The sequence below is a fragment of the Mesocricetus auratus genome, unplaced genomic scaffold (genome assembly GCF_017639785.1).
Source record: "Mesocricetus auratus isolate SY011 unplaced genomic scaffold, BCM_Maur_2.0 Super-Scaffold_100003, whole genome shotgun sequence".
NCBI classification, from domain to species: domain Eukaryota; kingdom Metazoa; phylum Chordata; class Mammalia; order Rodentia; family Cricetidae; genus Mesocricetus; species Mesocricetus auratus.
In genome coordinates, this window is record NW_024429188.1 from 6,022,082 (window position 1) to 6,043,499 (window position 21,418).

A 21,418-nucleotide genomic window follows, 5' to 3' on the forward strand; every position below is an offset into this window, starting at 1 on the left:
GGATCCTGTGTGTCACCTGCATCTCAGCCCAGGGCTCATCAGGAGACCTCACTATGAATGGAGATGATTGCACATAAGGTTACTGTCTGTAGGTGTCTCAGTTAGGGTTTTCTTGATGTGAAGAGTACCCACGCATAAGGCAACCTTTACAAAGGGAAACCTTTAACTCGGGCTGACTTACACTTCAGAGGTTTATTCCATTATCGTCATGGTGGGAAGCATGGCAGAATGCAGGTAGACATGGTGCTGGAGAGGCAGCAGAGATTTCTCCATCTGGATCCACATGCTACAGGAAGAGATAGTAAGTGAACCACCAAGCCTGGTTTGAGCTTCTGAGACCTCAAAGCCCACTCCCCATTAACACACTTCCTCCAACATGGCCACACCTACTCCAACAAGGCCACACATCAAATAATACCACTCCCTATGAGTCTTTGGGGCTTATTTTCATTCAGACCACCATAGTAGCTATATGTCGCATTGATTAGAGTTACTCATGTCTGCATTCAAACACCAGGTAGTCATTAAGAAAGGAGACTGAACTGGGCATGGTAGGTCTTGGCTTTAATCCCAGAATGCAAGACCCGGAGGCAGAGAAATATCTGTGTATTTTCTCCCACTCTGGTTACTTATGAATTTCTGGGACACAACTGTTATGTAGACTAACTCAAAACAACAACACAAACAAAACATAATGGAGACTGAAGGCAGAATGCATGGGTTCTCCTATTGCATTCCACTAACTTTCATGCCCATTAAGCATGTTCCAAGTTCTTTTCCTTGCAATTTTGTATTTACATTTGTTCACATGTACACTGTAATGGCATAAAAATGCAGTGTGTTTCTGTAGGGTTGACCACAACAGACGCATGAAAGTGGTGGGATCTGTTCCATCCGGTCCATGGTGCTGGGCAAGCATGATGGAATGTCACACCTCAGGGTCATTCATCATGTTCTTGGTCCTTTCTGGAGAGGAACCCACACAGTGTCTGTCCTTCCCAGTCTCTAGTTTCACCTGAGACAGTGAGTTTCCTCAATGGCAGCCCACTTCTTTGATTCACTTTATATCTTGATTACGGGAAGAGTCTTGAAAGGGTAATGTAATTCTCAAGCTCCATGGTGGGATCTGCTTACATCTGTTGTTCATGCTTTTGATGTCAAGTCTCAGGCACATCTGTGAGAGATTTTACTTGGAATGGAGCCTTGCAAAGTTCAGTCTCATGGAACTCACCCTGGCAAACAATCTTTTTTGACATAGTGAAAATCATATGACCATTTCCAGGTTCCACAGACAGTGATGTCATTATATATATATATGTATGTATGTAGTGTGTTTATATATGTATGTATATATTTCATTTTATTTTTATTTTTTACATTCTAATCCCAGTTCTTACTATCTCCCCTCTTATTGCTCCGTGATCTTCCATTCATGCCCCGTTTTCCTTTCAGAGAGAGAAAGGCTTCCCATGGGGAGTCAACAAAGTCCATCCAATCACCTCCTTGAGACCATAGCGTTCCCCACTGTCTAGGCTGGGCAAGGTATCTCTCCATAGGAAATAGGCTCCAAAAAAATCCAGTTCATGTACCATTGATAGATCCTGGTCCCACTTCCAGTGGCTTCACACACTTCTCACCCCACCCACTGTCACCTGCATTCAACAGGCCTATTTTGGTCCTATGCAGGATCCCCAGCTATCAGTCCAGAGTCAGTGAGCTCCCACCAACTTGGGTCAAGTGTCTCTGTGGTTTTCCCCATCCTGGTTTTGACCCCTTCGCAGTGATTATCACTCCTCCCTCTCTTCAACTGGACTCTGTGATTTCAGACCAGTGGTTAATTGCAGATCTCTGCATCTGCTTCCATCTGTTACCACATTAAGTTTCTATGATGACACTTACGGTAGTCCTCAATCTGATTACAGGAGAAGGGCAGTACAAGCACCCTCTCCACTATTATTTAGAGATCTGGGGTCATCCTTGTTAATTCCTGGGAATTGCCCTAGTGCCAGGTTTTTCCCAGTAATCCCATAATAACTCCCTCTATCAAGATAATTCTTTCCTTGCTCCCCCTCTCTGTCCTTCCCCGAATTCAACCATCCCGTTCCCTCATGTTCACCTCCCCTTTGCCCTTCTTTACACCCTCTCCACAAACCATCGCCCTCCCTCTCATGCTCCTGATTTATTCAGGTGAACTTGTGTATCCCATTTCCCCTTACTAGGCAGATCCATGTATGTCTCTCTTAGGCTCTTGTTTGTAACTGCCACATACATACATACATACATACATGCATATTCATGCTCACTGAACTTAGTGATACATCCTCTGTGTGAATATATGGTGTGAGATGTTTCACAATTTCCTTGGTTCTGTGGAGAGAGAGAGAGAGAGAGAGAGAGAGAGAGAGAGAGAGAGAGAGAGAGAGAGATGCTTTCTGGAATCTAGAGAATTCCTTTGTGTGCCCATCAGACAGTGGAATCTAACCAATGTTCCATTTTATGAAAATACCCTGCACAGGCACCACATTAGGGCAGCCAGAACAGAAAGAATAGCATCTGGGGCTCAGGAATCAGGGCCACACAGGTGTTCAGAGACCTTTCTCCTAGCACATGGAGGGAACTGTCTGCCAATCTGCACACTCTCACTATAAAATGAGGCCGATCATGTGGCAGTCTCCATGTGCCTCAGCACTCTCTCCCGGTATCCTAGGCAACCACCAGGTCTACATTCTGTCTGAAAAATCTTTTTCTCCCAGGTTATTGACTTCCTCTGGCACAGTGGCTTCAGAAAGAGATTAACAACCTACACCTCCGCCACCGCCTCCTGCCCAGAGACCTCACGGGGCCTCCAGCTGAGTCATGACATTTAAGGAACACCGGATCTGCAACCTCTCGTGACAGAAAATCAGAATGGTGCAGTGGGAGAATGTCTGTCTCCTTCAAAATGGCTGGGAGAGGTTAGCACGGTGCAATCATACAGATAAATCATGCGCAGTGATGAAATGTGTTGCAATGGCATCACCATGACAACTCCAATCAAGGCATAATTGGAGTCTCTCTTGTACACCTGACGTTAGAATCACACTGGAGGTTTTGAGAGCAGCAGCAACACTCCTGAGGCACTGGAAATGGCTCGTGAAGATTCTGCCTGCTCTCTTGTCCACTAAAGAGTGTCAGTCAGAAGGAGGGAACACACTGTGGTGGGGGCTTCACTACTCACGAAAGGGCTGGTATTATTTGAAAGTAGGTTGCAATTAATTAAAAGTGTACAGCTCAGTGCTGGGGAGCCAGGTGGCCGGTAAAGTGTCTGGATTATAGGCAGGAAGGTCAGAGATAAGATCCCCCAGCACAAACAAAAAAGCCAGACCTGGCAGGGCACTCCCCTAATCCTAGGGCTGCTAGGCAGAGAGGATTCCTGGCACTCACTATCTATCTCATCAAGCCACATGGTGAGTTCCAGGATCCTATAAGAAATCTTTCTCAAAACACATGATAGAGAGTCATAGAGCAGCAAACCCATGGCAACCTTGACCTTCACCTACACAGGCATGAGTGCCCACACTTCTGCACACGGACAGGCACTGAATCATACAGCACACAAATATAACTGTACAGTTCAAACCCTGGAGGAGAAAGACATGCAATTAAAGGAAGTAAAGATGATGAGTCAGTAGTTATATTCAAATGAGAGCATCCACAGGACTCAAATAACTGAGGGCAAAGTAAAGGGGACTACCTGGTCCCCAAAGAAGACCACCCTGCAAGGGAAGCCAGGAGCATAGCTAGACTGAAGCCAGGAGCATAGCTAGGCTCCAGCCACCACCAAGATGTCTCTGACCAAGCCCTTGGTGTTTTTATGCATATAAGGCATGGATTTTTCCAGAGGGTGGGGCAATGTGGTTGGCAGCTGAGCCTAGGTCATCCTGCCAAAAGTTCCTGCATCCACCATGCCAAGAGAGTCACAGCAGAACCTTTTGTTGGTTGAGGTGGCTCACTTGACTATTCGGGGAGGTAGACCTCAGGCCACATAGTTCTATGACCCTCCTCCTATTCTGCCATCTCCCTTTGAAACTTTGCCATTGTGTATTCTGAAGAGTGACACATAGTGATGTTGGATGCCGGGGGCAGATAAAGAAGACTGCCGGGTAGGTGAAGAATCAGGGGAAGATGTGACAGGAGAAAACAAGCGCCTACTAAAAGAGATCCACTGTTGAAAATCACAAAGACAAGCATTGCTGTTTAAAAAGGGAGAAATATTGCAAAGTAACAGGCAATCTTAACTGTAATGAAAATTTTACTGGTCACATAGTCAGTAGCATGGATTAGTCAGTGTGGTACAAAACTCACAATGTGTTCAACAGAAAAGTTGTTTCATGGATTAGGGTGGAGATCGGTACACAGTGTCTTCACCTCTTAAAAACTCTGACAAAACCACATGATGACTTTCCAGTCCACATTAACAACAGGAGGCAGGTGGTCATAGAGTCATAGAAGAGAACATGTTTTCATATTTGGAAGAGGGCATTTCATGCCATCTGGGACAAGCACAGGACACTACACTTGAAAACAGCAAATCATTTCAATGCTGGGGAAGTTAAATACACTTGCACACTATGACACATCCCTCTGATTAGACAGAGGTACAGGTGCCCAGCCCAGTGACTGCAGATCAGGGGGCATGTGAGAATGAAGTACTACAAACAGCACAGCCAGTAACATGTCTCACAGACTCCCCCTTGTTGCCCAGTACAAAAGAAGCTCTGCCTCTCATTGTCAAATGACAAGGAAGGATTACCCTGCCAGGTTGCCTGCACCCTCACAGCTATCAAGGCACCCCTAATGGCTGGGAGGCATGTGTTTCCAGGCCTCTACCAGATCCTTCTATCATGCAGAAGCTATACACTGAGCGCTGCAGAGTGGTTGCTAGGCAGCAACCCGGAGCAATGCCCAACTCCCTCATTTGAATAAGCCCACCCCACCCTACCTGTGTGGCATACAGACAGGTTAAATGCTGATTCCTATTGACAATGCAAAGAGGGGTGCATCTGCCCTCCCAGATGCTCTCTTGGATCATCAGAGTCTTTTAGCAGCTGAGAAATACAGAGCATGCACAGATCCCCGGTACTACCACTAATTAACCCACGGGATACTTTCCACTGCTGGCCCGAGACAAGCAAGAGCAGGCAGAAGGGTAAACTGACCTCCCCACTTTCCAGTCTATGAGACCTGTATACCCAGGCCAGAGCTGTATATACTTGGATTACTGGAAAACATGGGACTCCTGAAATCAGTCCCGACAAACATTCACTACTTATCGCCAGTTTTGGGGGATAATGACGCTTATCACCAATGTCTGACACCGTAACCAACCTTCCTTCAGTACAGTCTTACCCACTCCCTGGACTGTCCATGCTGACCCTAGAATGCATACTCTTTGCCTCTCCATCTAAATGAAACTATGCCTTTCCTGTCCTGCTGTGTCTTTAAATTATTTTATTGACCTCAGCAAGAGTCTGGGTGGGGTGGGTGGGTCAGGTGTGATGCACAGTTATGAAATCCCAAGTCAACCTTTGCTATGACAATAATTGAGTGGATACATGGGCAATTCCTCCAGAAATCCACAATTTGGTGTGGCTGAGGAAGAAATCTTTTCTTCCATGTAGAGTCACACAACTGAATGTTTTAGGTGATACAGAACATTGGGTAGCTGCCTAAAGCCTGCATTCCCTTGCTTAAACTTCTGAGAGTTGCAAGTGAATGTCTCTCCTATGCAGAATATGCATCCCATCATACCTGCAATTCTTTTTGTGGGAGCACTCAATAAACTGACATCAGGAAGGCATATAGAAAACATAGGTATACCTTATATATACATATATATACACATATATACATTCATATTTATATACACACATATGATGTTGGTTCTTCATAACAGAAAATGGGGGCACTGAGTTAGAAGGAAAATGAGTGAAAACTCTGTGTGTGAATCACATCATGGGGGTTCAGGCTTCCTTGGTACCCAGTTTTCTTTTGTATAGGCTTACTCACACCACCAAACCCACAAAGGCATGCGAAAAGACATAATCAGGAAAGTTGAAGCCTTTCCTAGGACAATTATAGCTTGGCACAAGTGTAGGGACTCATCCAAAGGCAGCTGACTGCCTTGACCTCAGGAGAGCCCAGGCCATTGAGCTGGCCAGAACACAATGTCTTAGTCAGATTTCACCTCCATCCTCTGGGTGGCAGCTCCTCAGCCTTCTTCCATCCTCTACTTGAGCATCCTCTGGAACATTCTCACGCTTTCCTGCTGCCTCTCCAGTGGGAGCATCTGCTCTGGCTGCTGCTGCTCCCCAGTCCCCTCTGGCAGGGGCCTGGATCTGTGGGCTCCCAGGTTGAGGGTGAGGCCACTGAGGCCCTGAACCAGCGTTTCCCAGGAGGGAGGGTTGGAAGCTGTGTTCCTCTCTCCACTCAACCCAGCAATATTCGGCACATGGCCCTGGCATTGGAGCGAATTTTGAGCTCTGTTGCCTGAAGGAGAGCCTCTGACATCCCGTTCAAGAAGGTAAGGTGCCATGTGATCCCGGTGCCAGCGTCTCGAGTGCCTCAGGAAGACTTTCTTCCTCTGAGGAAAGCCCTGCTTTTCCCAGTACTGTTGCCACAGGGCCTTCTTTTCGCGGGCCTGCTGCTGGAGAAGGCCCTCTGACAGAGGAGCAGGGACACCTGGACCAGGGCTGCGGCTGAGGCTCAAACCACTGAGGCCCATGCTTAGTTTTTCTGAGGAGAAAGGCTGTGAGCCTGCTGAGGCCTCTTGGGAGCTTGTCACAGTGGCCATGTGGGAGGGCATGGAAATCGACATTGGATCCCATTTCTGCAGCGGATCCATGGGGAAGCCACACTGAGCCCTGGTTCCAGGAGGAAAAGTGAAGGTGGAGGCTTGTGGAATAACTAGGCGATAGCCAGGAGGAATGTGTGCAGCCAGGAAAATCCAGACTGTAACAAGAGGTGAGAAGACAAGAAAGAAAGCCCATGATTATTCATCTCACTTTGTCCCTCATCTTCAACACAGGGCCACCTCCCAGGCTGTATCCGATGGTTACATGAGATGACACATGTCCAGAGAGCTCAGCACAGGGCCTGGCACATCATCAGCATTCCTGCCATGGCAGCTGGTTCTCCTTCTATTGCCTGACAGCTCATGAGGAAGGTACCATAGGGTGAATAACACTGATTCTTGCCTGACTCCCCTGACCCATAATTCTCAAAGGCAACTCTTCTATAATGTATCAAGTGTGATGGACATTATTCATAAATGTTTGTATGGATTTGCAGGGTAGAATTTTATGAGCTTACAAGGATTTGATCCCTAGGACCTACAAGTCTCTGGTGGACACCCTACTAATCACTGACTTGCAACGCTGCCCTAGAAGCTGCTCAGTTGCCTGTGGGAACATTTCCATGGCATACACTGACATCACAACAACATTTCTCTCTTTGTGATGAGAATGCAAGTATCTTGGCAGGGTGATTCATTGACTCAGAGATATCTCTTTTCTGTGTAGCAACATGTGACCTTAGACAAGAGCTTAAAGGTGAATTTTGCAGTCACTAAATTTCAGGAATAGGCGTCCCGATGTAGCACCGAGAGCTGATTACTGCTTAACTGTTTGAATGTGGTCTTGACTTTACCTCCTGTATTCCTAGACCTACTCATCAACTGGCATGTGACAACCACAGCCAAACTCCTCTGTTGCTCTCTGCAATTCCAGTTTTTTTTATCCTTTCAATTGTGTGTGCTCAATGCTTCCCGGAAGCATGTCTGATAGGTGCAAACTGCTATGTTATAAAAATATAAAAAAGCATCTCTTTGTCCAAGTGCAGGAATATGAAACGTGGGAAGAAAATCAAAAGGGATACTGAACAACCTGGGTAAGGGTGGCATCAGTGACAGATAGCAAAGTCTAGAGTCACTCACAGATGGGGACACAGGAGTCACACCTCTGCCTACAGATAGCAGCAAGGTGATATTGATCAAGCTCAGTCCACAGTGACTATATATCCACACTCTTGAAAGGCAGTCAGAGAACAGTAGATACTGAGGTAGGCATCCCATGCTCCCTATGCTCAGGCATGAGGAGACAACTGACAAAAGAAATTCTTCATGCTTGTTAACCAGTGTGGGAGGTGATCAAGTTAACTTTGCCACTGCACAGGAGTGAAGAAAGTTCAGAAAACCTGGGACATCATGAAAAGACCAGAACTAAGAATAACAGATACAGAAGAAGAAGTTCAACTTAAAGGCACAGAAAATATATTCAACAAAATCATAGAAGAAAACTTTCCCAACCTAAAGAAGGAAATGCCTGTGAATATATAAGAACCTTACAAAACACCAAATAGACTGAATTAAAAAAACAACAACAAACAGTCCTCTACCCACATAGTAATCAAAACACAAAATATACAGAGTAAAGAAAGAATACAAAGAGCTGCAAAGGATATCCCAATGGAGACTCTCAAAGCCAGAAGGTCCTGGACAGACATTATGTAGACTCTAAGAGACCAGACTACTATAACCAGCAAAACTTTCAATCACCACAGATGGAGAAAACAAGATATTCCATAAGAAAACCAGATTTAAACAATACCTATCCATAAATCCAGGGCAACAGAAAACACTAGAATGAAAACTGCAACTAAAGGGGTTAGAGGGACCCATGAAAGCACAGACAATAGAGAATCCCACATCAGACTAAATGGAGAAAAACTCAATGTGATTCCTCTAAAATCAGGAACAAGACAAGGTTTTCCATTCTCTCCAGTATTGTACTTGAAGTTCTAGCTAGAGCAATAAGACAAGAGGAGATCAAGGGGATAAAATTGGAAAGGAAGAAGTCGAACTTTAATTATTTGCAGATGATACGATAGTTTACATAAGTGACCTGAAATATTCTACCAGGGAACTCTTATAGCTGATAAACACCTGCAAAGTGGCAGGATACAAAATTAACTAAAAAAAAAATCAGTAACCCTGCTATATATAGATGATACATGTGCTGAGAAACAAATCAGAGAAACATCATCTTTCACAATAGCCACAAACAACATAAAATATCTTGGGGTAACACTAACGGAACAGTGGAAGACCTGCATGACAAGAACTTTAAGTCTTTTTAAAAAAGAAATTTAAAAAGATACCAGAAAATGGAAAGATCTACCATGCTTTTGTATAGGTAAGATCAACAGAGTAAAGATAGCAATCTTACCAAAAGCAATCTACAGATTTAATGCAATTGCCATCAAAATCCCAACACAATTCTTCACAGACCTTGAAAGAACAATACTCAACTTTATATGGAAAAATACAAAATCCAGGATAGCTAAAACAATCCTGTACAATAAAGAATCTTCTGGAGGTATCACCATCCCCTACTTCAAACTGAACTATAGAACTGAACTATAGCTTGTTATTGGCATAAAAACAGACTGGTGGAAAACAGAATCAAACTGAAGACCCTGACATTAATCCACACACTTATGAACACGTGATTTTTGATAAAGAAGCCAAAATGGTACAATGGAAAATGGAAAACATTTTTAACAAATGGTGCTGGCATAACTGGATGTCAGCATGTATACGATTGCAAGTAGATCCATATCTATCCCCAAGGACAAAACTCAAATCCAAGTGGAACAAGGGGCTCAACATAAATCCAGTTACACTGATCCTTATAAGAGAGAAAGTGGGAAGTACCCTGTAATGCATTGTCACATGAGACTACTTCCTAAATATAACACCAGTAGCACAGACACTGAGAGTAACAATCAATAAATGGGACCTCCTAAAACTGAAAAGTTTCTGTAAGGCAAAGGTCATAGTCAATAAGACAAAATGGCAGCCCACAGAATGGGAAAATATCTTCACCAACCCCACATCTTACAAAGGACTGATTTCCAAAATATATAAAGAAATCAAGAACCTAGACATCAAAATACAAAATAACCCAGATGAAAAACGGGGTACAGTGCTAAACAGAATTCTCACAAGAAGAATCTCAAATGGCCAAAAGGACATTTAAGGAAGGGCTAAATATCCTAAATCATCATGTAAATGCAAATCAAAACAACATCTTACACCTGTCAGAATGGCTAAGATCAAAAATACCAAGGAAAGATGATGTTGGAAATGATGTGAGTCAGGGGAATATTCCTTCACTGCTGGTGGGTGTGCAAACTTGTATGGCCATTTTAAAAATCAGTATGGCAGTTTCTAAGAAAATTGGAAATCAATCTACCTCAAGACCCAGCAATACAATTCTCGGGCATTTACTTAAAGGGTGCTCAATTATACCACAAGGACACTTTCTCAAGAATGTTCACAGCAGCATCATTTGTAATAGCCCAAACCGGAAACAACCTAGATGCCTCTCAACTGAAGAATGGATAAGGAAAATGTGGTACACACTGGAGTACTATTCAGCTGAAAAAAAAAATGATGACCTCATGAAATTTGCAGGCAAATGGATGGAACTAGAAAAAAAAACATCTTGAGTGAGGTAACCCACACTCAGACAAACAGGGTAAGTATTCAGTCATAAGCAGATATTAGATATAATGCAAAGGATAACCAGACTACATTCCACAGCTCCAGACAAGCTGGGTAACAAAGAGGACCCTAAGAGGGACCCTAGCAGCAGGACCAAGATATAAACCTGGTACATGAGCTAGCTTATTGGAGCCCACTCTCTATACTGGGATGCCATGCTCAGCCTTAAGGCACAGGAGAGCGGCCTGGCCCTGCCCCAACCTATTGTGTCAGACTATGTTGATTCCTCATGGGAGCCCTTACCCATTAAGAAAAGTGGACTAGGGGTGGGCTGGGGGGGTGAGGGGGAGTGGTAGGAGGTAAGGGGGTGGGAGAAGGTATAGAAGGGAGAACTGTGATTGCATAAAAATGAAATTAAAAATTAAAAAAGATATTCAGAATGCTATGCATACCTTTCTCACCCAACATGTCCATTACTGGTTCTTTCCTGGGACAATGGTTTTATAGGAAAACAAGTTACTCCTCAAATGCCAACTTGTTTTCACCATGACAAGGATCTGTCCATATGCATTATGCCCCTCCTGCAGAGAGGCCTCTGAGGTCCCATCCCTCAGAAAAGTAGCCATTCAACACTGCAACCTCAAAACTCCCAGCCTGAGAGTTTTCAGGGTCTCTCAGGTTTCCACCTCCTTCAGAGGAAAAGGCAGGCTTAGCTGAGTGGGAAGGAGAGACATAGCACTCACTGCTATTAGCTTTCCTACAATAACTGAGAGGAGGGACGTTATTTCTTTGTGTGGGAGCCCATGTGAAAGCTCATTTTGTGGAAGGCTGCTAACAGGTCCATCCTGGCTACATGATTTCTAGTCCATAATGGAGACCTGGTTTCTCCTGAGGGCACTCAAATTCTGTCTTCTGCTCAGTAAGTGATATTCCTGGGGAACCTGCATGTGCTTTAGGATCTGAGCTGTGAACTCATCTGCACCATTTCTTCCAAGAGGGCAAATAATGGGGGGGGGGTTGATATTACACACAAAATAAATATACTTGACTTTGGTCTTGATGCATAAACAAAACTACAATCTCTCTCAGGATTAGGTAGCACAGAAACCAAACCAAGTCAGCTAGTGATACCCGAAAAGGTAACAATCTTTGCATTGTCACTCATAGTAGGAGGAGGAATCCTCTGGGATAATGTGGAGGGTGGGGTGTGTTCAGTAGATTTGAGGTACAAGGACAGTGTGGTTGAGGGGCTTGAAGTAGGAAGTAAGGTGTCAGTAGATGAGTGTAAAGTGGCAGCCACTCACCAAGCACCATGAAGCAAACGTTATAGGGCAAGGGTAAGGGCTTGGGCACATTATCCTTAAAGCAGTGGCTGGGTGCTGTGGCTGCTGAGAGCATGCCAGTTCCCTCACTATATTCCTGCACTTGCACTCATATTTTGCACCATTCATCACAATTGCATTAAAAGGATATTTTTACAGATGTCCTCAATCATACAGAACATTCTGGGGCTCAGGAACAAAATAATGTTCTCAATTTACTCTTTTAAAACTTCAAAGGGACCTCAATAGCTGATGATAGCCTTAAAAGTGATGACGGCAGCTGCGGTGGAAATCTTTTGCCAGTCCAGGTGAGACAGGCTGATGGGACAGCCGTGAAACTGCACCTTACTGAACAAATTCTAGCTTGAGGAGTGAAGAGAGGACTTGTGTGTGGGGTTCCTGACATTGAAGTTGGATGAAACCAACCAGAGCAAGCTAGAGACCTGTATAGCTATTGGGGCAGCATGTTTGAAACTGGCAAGTTGGAGATGGCTGAGACCAAGTTGGAGATGGCAGAGATGGGAGGGGATATTAACGATGTGGCAGAGAGAAGTTCCAGGCCAGCCAGACATACCATTTGAAGCCTCTTGGCATAGACATGTCACCGAGGGCTAAGGCATTGGCTAGCACTGGTGAGAAGAAGAGATGGGCAAATACTAGGCTGGAGGAATGCCACAATACAAATGTCAGGTCTGATGGCTTAACTAAACTAAGAACAAAATGGCAAAAGGAAAATAAATATAATAGCCACACCATCCTTGTAGGAGAGCCATGTGGCAGCAGTCTCATGTGGGTGTTGTTGCCTTAGTTCATATCCTGATGACTGTGTCACCCCGGTACTCTTACCTACAACAGTAGCTACCCTATCCTGGAGTTTTGGTTCTTGCAGAGTAATCATTGAGCCAGATAACCAGATTTTGGGGCCTTGGGGTATAAGCAAGTGTCCTTACATGAAAGCAAATGAGGGTAGGACAATTGCTCCAACACCTACTGCAGCTGGTCCATTCTTAAAGCATATGTCCTCAGCTAATTTAATTAATACAGGTCTGTATTCAGAACATACACATTTAAGCATTTATTTAGCCCCTTTTAGGAATGTATTCTCTTTATTTTAAAATTTTTATTTCAGGTCTCATTTATAGTGTAGTTTGGTCAGAAACTCAATTATGTAGCACAGAATGTTGTCTAGTGTATGACCATCTTCCTGCTCTGCCTCCTCTGGGATTATAGGAATGGCCCACTATGCTTATTGAATATGTACCAATGCTTCTGTGTCTTCCACACTTATATACCCATTGCAAATGGGAGCTACATGTGTACTGTTTGCCAACTGGGCTGGATCTCATTATGGAGCCAAGGCTGGCCTCCAACTCCTGATCCTTTTGCCTCTGCCTCCCAAGCTCCTGGCTAAGAGACGATGATACAAACATTCCTGTCTTTAAAACTTACCGAGGCATCTAGGTTCTAAAGCAGAAAATTGAGAACATGGCTCTTCCAATGTTGGGAAAGGGCTCACTACTAGATTCTTTCTTTGGTGGCTAAATGATACCTTTCCAAATGGGAATTGGGGTATTCTGACTAATGATGAAAAGCCTGCCCTTACTACACTTGAATTGAGCATTCTTCTTTAAATTTTGATGAAAGATTCCAAAAATTGATCTCCAGGAGTTCCACACAATGCACTCCCAGATTTTAGCCTTGTAGGTTCTTGGCACCAACCGATCCCCTCCTCATGATCAGATCCTAGCAAAGAGACCAAGTATGTCTCTCTCCCTCCAGCTTGAGAACCATAACTAGTTGCCTTGTAGCAGAATTGTGCCTGTGAACCTGTAATAGTGGCCACACCCCTTTGGGCATGACTTCACGTGTGGACAAAAACCAAAACAGCAAAGCATGAGGCGTGGTCTCTCTCGCTCTCTCACTCTTGGGTCGCAAATTGGATTGGAAGGGCAGAGAAAATACTGTGGCAGTTCTTTATTGTTCTGTGTTATTTGCTCCCCAATGAAACACCCATTTATCATTTATCTTGGATCTAGTGAACTCTTTACACCCATTCCTTCATTGCCTCCTATCACTGACTGCATCAATGGGATATCCCACGGCCCATTTGCCAATGTTGGCTCCTCAGGCAGTGTTCCAGCTTCAGACCTTGTGGGGACAACTACCTTTTGAAATTAGAGTTCATGTTGGAAGTTAAATTGAAATAATAATGCCTTCTCCATTCATCTTCCCTCTCTTGAGGCCCAAAGACCCAAGGAGGCCTTCACTGTGGAATCGCAGTTTCTGTCTTTGAGACATGTCCTAGATACATGAACTCTGCATAAAAATGTCCTGTAATCAGCCTGCAGTATTAGGCAAACAAATCTCATAATGTATCTGTGCCCAACTGCAAAGTGCCATGGAGCATACACAAGGACCACCACATGCCCACAACAGTATCAAAGTAAACATAATCCTTTTCGTGACTGGGTGCTACCAGTCAATCCGAGACTGTTAGCATTTAAGCAAACTCCCCCAAGGTCACACACAGAGTTGAGAATTCACCAAAGATGTGGAAAGTCAATATCAGTAGTGAGGGCCATCAGAACATAAAGGAGACTCAAGACTGACTATGCTTAAGGTGAGCTGTGGGAAGTTAATGTCCAGTCCTGGGTCACAAGGACACCACCAGATCAAGCCTTGTTAACAAGAGTAATAAGGAAGGTTATGATTGTATTGCATCTGTTCAGCCCTATTTGGTAACTTACCAGCGTGTCGTCCCCGTGTGCTACATGAATGCCTTGTACTAGCAGGAAAGAAGATCCAGTCTTATACTTACATTGACTCCCGCGAGATGTCTACATAGGAAAGATCTTCCATCTCACTTATGGACATTTACTGTATTTGCATTTATCTGTGTATGTATACTTTCGCTGGTACAGGCTATTAAATGTAGAGCCTGGCACACAGTGGGCATATTCTACCATATTTCCAGCCGTATCTTTTGACATTTCCTTTTCACACAATGTCTTCTGACCCTACATAGGTGTACTTGAACTCAGTGTGTAGCTCTGCCTTAGAGCCGGGGATACTCCTGCCTCAGCCTTCCAGCTAGCTGGCATTAAAGGCTACCACCAGCAGGCTTGTGTTTTTATTTCTATTTGAAGACAAAGATGTGTGCATGTTTCCTCTTCCACAAGGAGAAATGGACAGAACTGTCTTTCTCCAGAGGGACATCAATTATCTGCACCATCTGTTTAGCTTCATTTAGTCTGTATGCTCCATGGTGTCTTGAAAAATCAACAACTAAATTCTCTGGCTGTAACAGGAAATCTCAGTGCATAACAATACAGTGGCCACACCTGCAGTAAAGGCAAGACAGTCAGGATTGTGACAGTGTTACACCTCTCACAAAGGTCAAGATAGTATACAATGTTTATATACCTGGTCCCTATCAAACATTCTTACTTTAAGAAATAATAAAAAAAAAGCATACTGAGAGCTCCATCTTGTGAAGAATGCTCACTTTCCTCTCTCTAGTCTTGGTTCATAAGAGTAACCCTTTATTTTTTCAGAAACAATCCTGGCCAGAATATCCAACAATTGGTACCAAGAAGCACAGGATAAGATAACAGTTGTTAATCAGAGTCAACTCCAAAATCTGCCTTACTTTGTGGGGCACAAGTGATGTTATCACACAGACCTCACACGATACGGGAAAAACAATGATGCTGTCAAGAACGGCTCAAGAGTTCAGAAAATCCTTCAACAATTAAGGTTTGATGGAGACCTCAAAGTGATCTGTGCTTCAGTCTGTTCTGTGTTGTAGTCAAGTACACAGAAAAGGATTCCCCAGGGGAAACGATCTAATTATTATGCTAATCTGCTGTAGGGAACATGTGCAAGCAAGAAGGAAGGACAGCATGAGGGTTGGCATATCATGCAGGTGACTGTCACTCTTCAAAGGTCAAAAATCACAAAGTGAAACCAGTACCACCTGCCAGTGGCCCAATGGAGGAACTTCACAATTATGGAAGTGATGACATCCAGTGAGGATACATAAGCACCTCCTCTACTCAGGAGGACTTGCCCAGTGTTCATTCAATGGGTACAAACATGGCTACCAGACAGTGTGTACCGCAAATTCCTTCTTGTATAAAGTGAGCCATGATATCCCTCTTGTACTTGGCCATAAATAACAAGGGCAACATGGCTACAGATGTTGAAAGGCTCCATGTACCAAGTAGTAGTTGTGTATGAAAAACTATGAGGAGAACATGGGTTCAGGTCACAGTTCTTGAATAGGAGATGGAGGGAGTGAACCTGGGAAGAGAGGGAGGGACAGAGTGAAAGAGAAAGAAAGGGTGAAGGACAGGGAGGGAGCCAGCATGTGAAAGAGGCAGGTGAACGACAGAGAAGCAGGAAGGTGGGAGGAAGAGAGAGACTGTTCCTCCATCTTTCTGGTCCAATGACTATGTCCATCACTGCATCACTAGGCTTAAATACTATCTAGGAGAACAATGGAATGGGTGGGCATGTGCAGCTGAAGGTTCTAGAATCAACCTGGCCTTGCCTAAAACAACCAAATGCATTAGAAGAATGGGGGCTTCTACTAAGCTGAAGAGACCTGTTTTTCAACTCTGCTGTTCTATCTCTCCAGTTGTGTGCCTTCAGCTGCTCATGGACTCCTGTCACTTTCTTCAGGATCTGATAGGGCAGGAGGATGACTTACAGCCAGTTTCCTTTCCTGCATGTGTCTTGTGAAGCTCACCCCACTTTTCTCAAGAAGTGTTGGGAGGAACTCACTGTGGTTGTAGCCAAGGGTAGACTGATTGTTCCTAGAGGTCAGTTAGGCCGGTATCATCCTAGGCAAAACATTCTTTCCTTGTTCTTTGTATTTGATTCTTCAAAAAAAAAAAAGGAACCCTTCTCTCGCCTGCTGGTCTTAGAAAAATGCTTGTACACTGGAAGTGGGGCACTTGTGGAAGGTGAGGTTACATCTCTCCAAAAAAAAGATTGGCATCTGTTAGGACTAAGACTGGTGATAAACAGTTAAATAACTTGCAAAAGACATTAAGGGGAAGACACAATATATTTATTGTGTCAAATAAGATTCAGACTGTTGAAGCAGCTGGAGATACAGTCATTTCAGTTCAGGCTTGGTCATATGGTAAGAGCCTGACTTAAAAAAAAAATAAAGTGTTAAGGAAGGCCAGACATGATAGTCCAAGCAGTCAATCCGAGGATAAAGGAGGCAGAGGCAAGCTCACCTCCTTGTGTTCTATGCCAGCCTGGACTACATAGAGAATTCTGAGCTAGCCCTGGTCAAATGTGAAGAGAGGTGGGGAGTGAGAGAGAGACAGAGAGGAGGAGGGAGGGAGGGAGGGAGGGAGGCAGGTTGTGTTTCAAGACCCGTGACTTCAAGGGACTGTACTTGGGTTGTCAGGTTAGGTTAAAATAACCTTATTCCCCAAGATATCTCACCTGTATGCCTGAGTGGTTCCTACACATGGTAAGCCATCTGCAATAGATTTCACCCTGAAGTATTCTGTTTAGGTGTTCCTGAATTGTGTTGATTGAATGCACTTTCAGACTTCAGATACCTTCTCCTCTTTATTATATGATTCTTTGCTTTACACTTCCAGAGAAAATGTTAACCAAGTATCTGTTCATTGTCAACTGCCAAGAAGAATAACATCTTCTCCTAAAGACCTGCTTCTCCAACTTTGGGAACAGTAGGCATTACAAAATGTACTTTGCATGGCACATATTCCCTTTACAGAGACAGCTTGCTAGCAAACATGTCAAGGCTCTTCCTGTTGAAGGTTAAAACAAGTTGTAGCCCTAACAGCTCCAGGGAAGATGGTATAGTGACTTCTGGTTCCTTGGTCACCACTCTGATCACTGAGAAGGTACAGGCATTAATGACGTGAGGTTGGGTTGGCTGCTCCATATGACTAACAACAGAAACTAGCCATGAATAAATGGCATTGCCTGTTACATCTAATGGGGCCTCACTTCACTCATCACAAGCTGCATTAATTATGCTGATAGTTTTACCATTACTGGGGTATTCCACATGCTAGGCAGGCTCTGTTTCACTGGCCCACCCTGCCCCAAACAACTGTATTGTTTTGATGCTGTGAGATGCCCTCTTCCCCATGAAAGGTTTCTTATACAATGAATAGTCCTCCCACGCAGCTTTACAACACCTCACAAGTGAGATATGGTGTCTAGTAGCTTAGGCTTTATCAACATTAGGCATAACAAATGGAACTGTAAGGAATAACACATAAGCTGTTCATATCTAGACTTTACACTTAAGCCACAGCATTGCTATGCACTTCACGGACAGAATTACCAGTGCATTCCACAGGACTGAAGGGCACACATGGGGACATTAGGACATTAAAGGAAGAAGACTTCCACCTTGGAATGCAAAGAGTGCAGTTACTACATACAGGCTTCACTTTAACAACTACACAGGCAGACATTGTCCCCAGCATAGGTAGAGAGCGGTATCTGTGCAGCATCTCCCTTGTGAGGAGCAGCCATGCCGTTCACTTCACAATGACAACAAGTCACATTCTCCTCTACCCCCATGTTCATTACCAACTTGGTGTTGGTTTGTTTATTCATATTGTTTGTTCTTTCATATTTTAATGAAAACCACAAGCTTTCCCAGGCCACTTAGCCTTTAAGAAGAGTCACATTTTAAAACCACATTTATCATGGAGACCCTGAAAGAGGGACTTAGAACCCAAGCAGAATTGGACAAATAAGCCATTCAGAATCAGGAGAAGTCCTCCTGTTGCTACTTAACATGAATTGGACACCAGACTTGACAGAAAACATATCAAAGCATCATGAAAGACCCTTGGAATTCAAAGTGGTGGAGCAAAACAGCGAAAGAGTACAAATGCCCATTGACCTCTTACTGAAAATACAGACAAAAGCCAAGACTGCTTTGTGTGAATGCCATTACTTTTTATAGACAAGGGATGAGGAGCGCCTAGGCCATCATATCGGAGATTGTCCTCTCTGCTGTAGGCTGTAGAAATGGGCCTCCTTCAATATCTGGTTAATATGGGAGTAAGGACCTTGATCTTGGCACACTGCATAGTCCTCCTGGGAGAACTCGGGGATATTGGAGTTAAGTTCAGCCATGTTCTGGTTTAAGCTGTTCTCTGGCATATTTTCTCGACTGATGTTATTGATGCTGATGTGGCTCCTTGCATTACCACTGCTTGACGACTGGAAGGAGAAAGACAGAAGGAGGATGGCTATTATGATACTGTCATCATTTCCTATTCAGCTTGAAGAATACAGGCATCACACTTAACAAAAGGTTTCACTGTCCATAAAGTGCAATCACTTGGATAGCTCATTCCCTACTTGCAGCAGCTCAAGCTGAGTTAATAGCACCCATTTGGCAGACCACGGAAGAGATGTGTGACGGACACAAAGGCCACTCTCTAGGAATGTCTGGGAGAGGATTCAAGCACAGGCTTTCTTACTCCAAATCCCTCCTCATATCCTCTGGCCCCAGTGGCACCATGCATTCCAATTATCTGCAGCAGGGAAGTAAGCTCCCAACCTCCAGGAGAAAGCAGCACTCAATGTTGCAGAATGTGTTCAGGATCAGGACTAAAACAAATAAGATGGAATGCAGGGCCATGTCCCAATGTGACAAAGAAATGGTGGGGAAAGCTCCCCCTTTACACATATATACACACGTGCATACACACAAACTACAGGGTCTTTCCATACCAATCCCCTACAGTAAACATACATGCTAGTAATATAACAATTCAAGGCTCTATTCAATATCTCCAAATGCCTTTGATATGTTTTAATGACAGATGTAGGTCAACACTCAGCACTTCTGATGACTAACACCCCTGGTCTCCTATTTGTGGGTTTACTATAGTTTGCATATGGTGAGTTTGCTCTTGATATTGTCTGTCCTGGGAATAACTTCACTCTTTCATATTGGTGATGTCATGTGGTGATATTACATTATACCTATAAAGAGCTATGTTCTGGAATTCTGTAGACTAGGGAGGAAATTCAGTGGTAGAGTGCTTTCCTCACATGCTTGGGACCTTGGGTTACATCTCCTTGGGTACAGGACACACACTTGTGCATACACTCAAGAACTACTTGTCTCTAATCTTAAGACTATCAGAGGAGGAGAAGGTGATCATAAAGACCCTTATGTAAGTGGAAATATTAAACAATATTGGTATTGTATGCCATAATTATAAGGCTACTTTTTCCAGGTAGGAGCTGCAATAATGACAGAAACCAAGACATGTCATCATTCTCAGGTCATGTTGAACTCCTCAACTCACTACATCACCCGAGGTATCAAATAACAGTATTTATGCACCAAGATTCATGCATTCATAGACTGTCTTTGAGAGACACAGAAACCAAGTAAATCTGTGTAAGTAAATGTCTAATACCTATCAATGGGTGTAACGGCTATGTTTGTGAAAGTGATCTCAGAGGAAATCAAACTATACCCCTGCAGTGTAAATAACTCCAAGGAGCACTTTTACTATATGGTTTGCTCGTAAACACTCAAAAAGCAGGTAACCTATCACATTGAATACAAATATCCAGTATACACTCTGGTTCCCTTAGGTAGGGTTCCTTTCTTGTTTTTTTTGTTATGGGTTTTCCTTTTTTTTTTTTGAATGAACTATATTCTGAACAACATGGCATGTAAGGGAACCATCACAAATAGAAGCGTATTTGGTTTACACTCTTGTGTCATGAAGATGTTAGCATCATATGAAGAGCGGACATAGTACATTAAGGGGCTGAGGATATGATGACATTGGTAGAGAGCTCCCTAGCACAGAGGAAATCCTGACCTGAAACCCAGCTCAGTACAGCAGATGCTAAGGCGCACTCCTGTAAAGCCAGGTGGAGGCTTACTTGAGTCTCTTGAGACCTCCTTGCCTAGGAGAACTTACAGGAACCCTCATAGCCCACACAGGAATTCTTCAGAGTCATTGTGAAGAAAACATTAGATAACCAGCCTCTAATTTCTAGTTGACTTACAAACTTTTACCTCCGTTGTGTAGTTAGCCACATTACAATAATCTTCACTGACATGTTGTACCCCTTCAGTATTGGTTCACAACCAGAGACCAGTAATGAATTTTTGTAAGAGAAGTGACTGGTAGGGTATATTAGCACAAACCTGGATACCAGCACTTGGGAGGCTAAGGTAGAAGGATCTGGAAGCCCTGAAGATTACATACTGAGTTTCAACACAGCCTTGCTGTGTATTGAGAACCTGCAAAAATAGAGAGACAGACAGCCTGACATGCAGTCAGCCTGGCAAACAGAAAAGAAAGAAGGAAAAAAGAAAGGATGAAGTAAATTCAACTAATATAAACGATACTACACCTATTAATTAGAGTTTTCAGGCCCATTTCTGGTAAGAAGGATGACATAGTCTTGTTTTTGCAGATATACACTGATGTCTGCATTTCTCAAGTCATTTGAAAACTTTGAGATGTAGTTAATGAATGTCAACACTGATCATTGGTTGGAAAAC

General features: G+C 43.7%; 2 protein-coding genes across 11 annotated transcripts in view; both read right to left on the reverse strand.

Annotated features, from left to right (window-relative positions):
- Positions 1-21,418, reverse strand: part of LOC101839355 (protein FAM104A) — an 84,151-nt gene that overhangs the window by 42,097 nt on the left and 20,636 nt on the right. For 5 of the 10 annotated variants that reach the window (XM_040743983.1, XM_013125631.3, XM_013125630.3 and 2 more), the window contains exon 3: positions 17,445-19,098. The exons of 4 other annotated variants lie outside the window; for them this stretch is intronic. In XM_040743983.1, coding sequence (XP_040599917.1) covers positions 18,865-19,098 — 234 coding nt within the window. In that variant the 3' untranslated portion in view covers positions 17,445-18,864. Of the gene's footprint in view, positions 1-6,868; positions 6,991-17,444; positions 19,099-21,418 lie in introns of those variants that run through there. One more of the 10 variants, XM_040743976.1, reaches the window with a different exon arrangement.
- On the reverse strand, positions 4,274-6,883 carry LOC121132723 (protein FAM156A/FAM156B-like). The gene has a single exon (XM_040743974.1). The coding sequence runs from the start codon at positions 6,881-6,883 to the stop codon at positions 6,269-6,271; it is 615 nt and encodes a 204-aa protein (XP_040599908.1). The 3' UTR covers positions 4,274-6,268.

What these genes read in the sequence shown, in the direction of transcription:
- LOC121132723 (XM_040743974.1), bottom strand. Translation starts at nt 6,883, where the DNA reads ATGGATCCGCTGCAGAAATGGGATCCAATGTCGATTTCCATGCCCTCC.